At 57.5% G+C, this 1,980-nt stretch overlaps 1 protein-coding gene across 1 annotated transcript; it reads right to left on the reverse strand.

Moving 5' to 3' along the window:
• Positions 1–218: 218 nt before the first annotated feature.
• LOC123626435 lies at positions 219–1,286 on the reverse strand. The gene has a single exon (XM_045535379.1). The coding sequence runs from the start codon at positions 1,284–1,286 to the stop codon at positions 219–221; it is 1,068 nt and encodes a 355-aa protein (XP_045391335.1).
• Between the last annotated feature and the right edge of the window lie 694 nt (positions 1,287–1,980).

Here is a 1,980-nt window from a genome sequence, read left to right on the forward strand (position 1 = left end):
TTCTGGGACACCAGGCTCTGCTTTTGCCCTTGTCTTTTTGGCAAGAGGGGGAGGATCCTTGCCCAGCCACTTCTCGATTCCCCCAAGTGAAACTGAAGTTACGAACTTGCATTTCTCAGAGCAGTTTTGAGCACAAGTGGGGTGTGGGAAGCCGCCCAGCACATCACAGGGCCCAGTCATGTCTGGGGACCTCCTTTGTCCTCCTCGCTAGTCTTCCCCTATAAAGTTTGCCCTTCCTTATCCGACTTTTCCAATCCTGTCTTTGGCAGAAATCTTGGGAAACAGTTATTCACTGTCTCTTTCCAAGCAAAATGCTGCCGGAGGCCGGGAAGGTGGCAGAGCCTGGAGGACAGAGGCCAACCCTGGGCTGGTGGGCACCTCCGCCGACAAGGTGTGGCCCAGCCAAGCGGAGGGGAGACCCAGGGATCGTGGTGGCACGTCTGTGTCTTGGCTCCCTTTCCCCGAGTGGGACAGCTGGGGACAGCTGGGGTCGGGGGATTCAGGCTAGCTCTTACCTTGAGAGGCAGAGCCGCAGGTGGGGCAGGGCAGCCCGTGCTGATCTGGACGGCCGGGCAGTACCTGTAGAGCCGCGCCCGTGTCGCCCGCACTGCGGTACCTGCGCCTTCCTCCCAGCGCCCGGGGGGCACCTGGCAGGTCGCAGCCCCTCTGGTCAGCACGGCCCACTCCCTGTCGTCAGCAGCGCGGTCCAGGGCGGCCCGTGGGATGGAGCATCCCCAGGCATCCCTGCACAGGGGGTCCATGCCCCACGGGCCCTGGGGTGCAGAAGGGACTGGCTGGTGCTTCCAGCCCGTGGAAGAATCGCTGCTTCCATTGCTCATGCCGGGAGCTGGGCTAGGGCACCCGCATGGCAGCGGCTGTGGCCGGCCAAGTTTCCTAGAGGCCGGGCCCCGGGGACGTCTGCGATGTGGGGATCCGCAGTCACCACCCCTGCTTACGTGCAGGTCCTGGGGTTTTTCCTCCCCCGCCTTCTTTGGCTTCAGAGCAGAGCAACCAAAAGCAGCTGGTCGCTCTGTCCCAGGGCCTGCCTCCTGCGGCGGGCTTGAGGGAGACGCAGCCAAGCCCCGAGTGCGCCTGAGGTCCCAGCCTGCCAAGAAGCCAGTTCTAGGACTTGGGAGAATGCGTCCCTCCTCCAGGCCCCCTGGGGCTGCTGCTGTGCAGGCTGCAGTGGCTGGAGACTGGGCGGGGAGAGCCGGGGCAGGGGGAGCCCGCAGCTGGATGAAGAGGAAGGAAGTTTTCATCTGCTGTTGCTGAAGCTGCCCAGCCATTTCCTCCAAGAGGGTAGGGCTGGTCCTTGCCAGGGTCGAGTTTCAGACCTCGGTGCCCAGGGATGCAAACAGCTGCAGCTGTGGGCAGACGTGACTCAGCCCCATGGTTGCCCCGACGGCCTGAGGACGCAAACAACACACCTTCAGCACCCTGGGGGCAATTCGGGGAAGGGGGGCTCAGGGCATGATCTTGACTGTGGAACTGGACTCTGCACTCACTCCACAGAATCACAAAAACAGACAGATCCGTGGAGAATAATCTACCACTAAGGGTGGGAGTGGGGACAGTCAGGACTTGTCCCCTCTCACCTTTGTGTGTCTAAATGGCATTACTTTTCCTTAACTGCCTCCTTCGTCATACTCGAAATGAAAACTATTCATTTCCTGGTTTAATCCTAAATTCTGTATTAGCTATTCCCATTATTTGGAGTCTGACCTGTGAGATACCAAGGTTTATAAATGAAGCCTCCAGTAAACTTCGAAGCATCCCTTTAATCTACTTTGCTTGCATTACTTTTACGAAATACTTTTAAGACCTCTAAAATAAAAGGTAGAACAAATAGTCAGAAACAGCTTTACTGTTTTAATGAATTTCCACTTTAAATCCTGTGGTTATTTAAGGATTCTCCAGGAGGAGCCTCATAGTCCCACATCAAAATACTCGGTGCTGTGGTTTGAATGGATCCCCTCCAAC

Source organism: Lemur catta, chromosome 22, assembly GCF_020740605.2.
Source record: "Lemur catta isolate mLemCat1 chromosome 22, mLemCat1.pri, whole genome shotgun sequence".
Lineage (NCBI taxonomy): Eukaryota > Metazoa > Chordata > Mammalia > Primates > Lemuridae > Lemur > Lemur catta.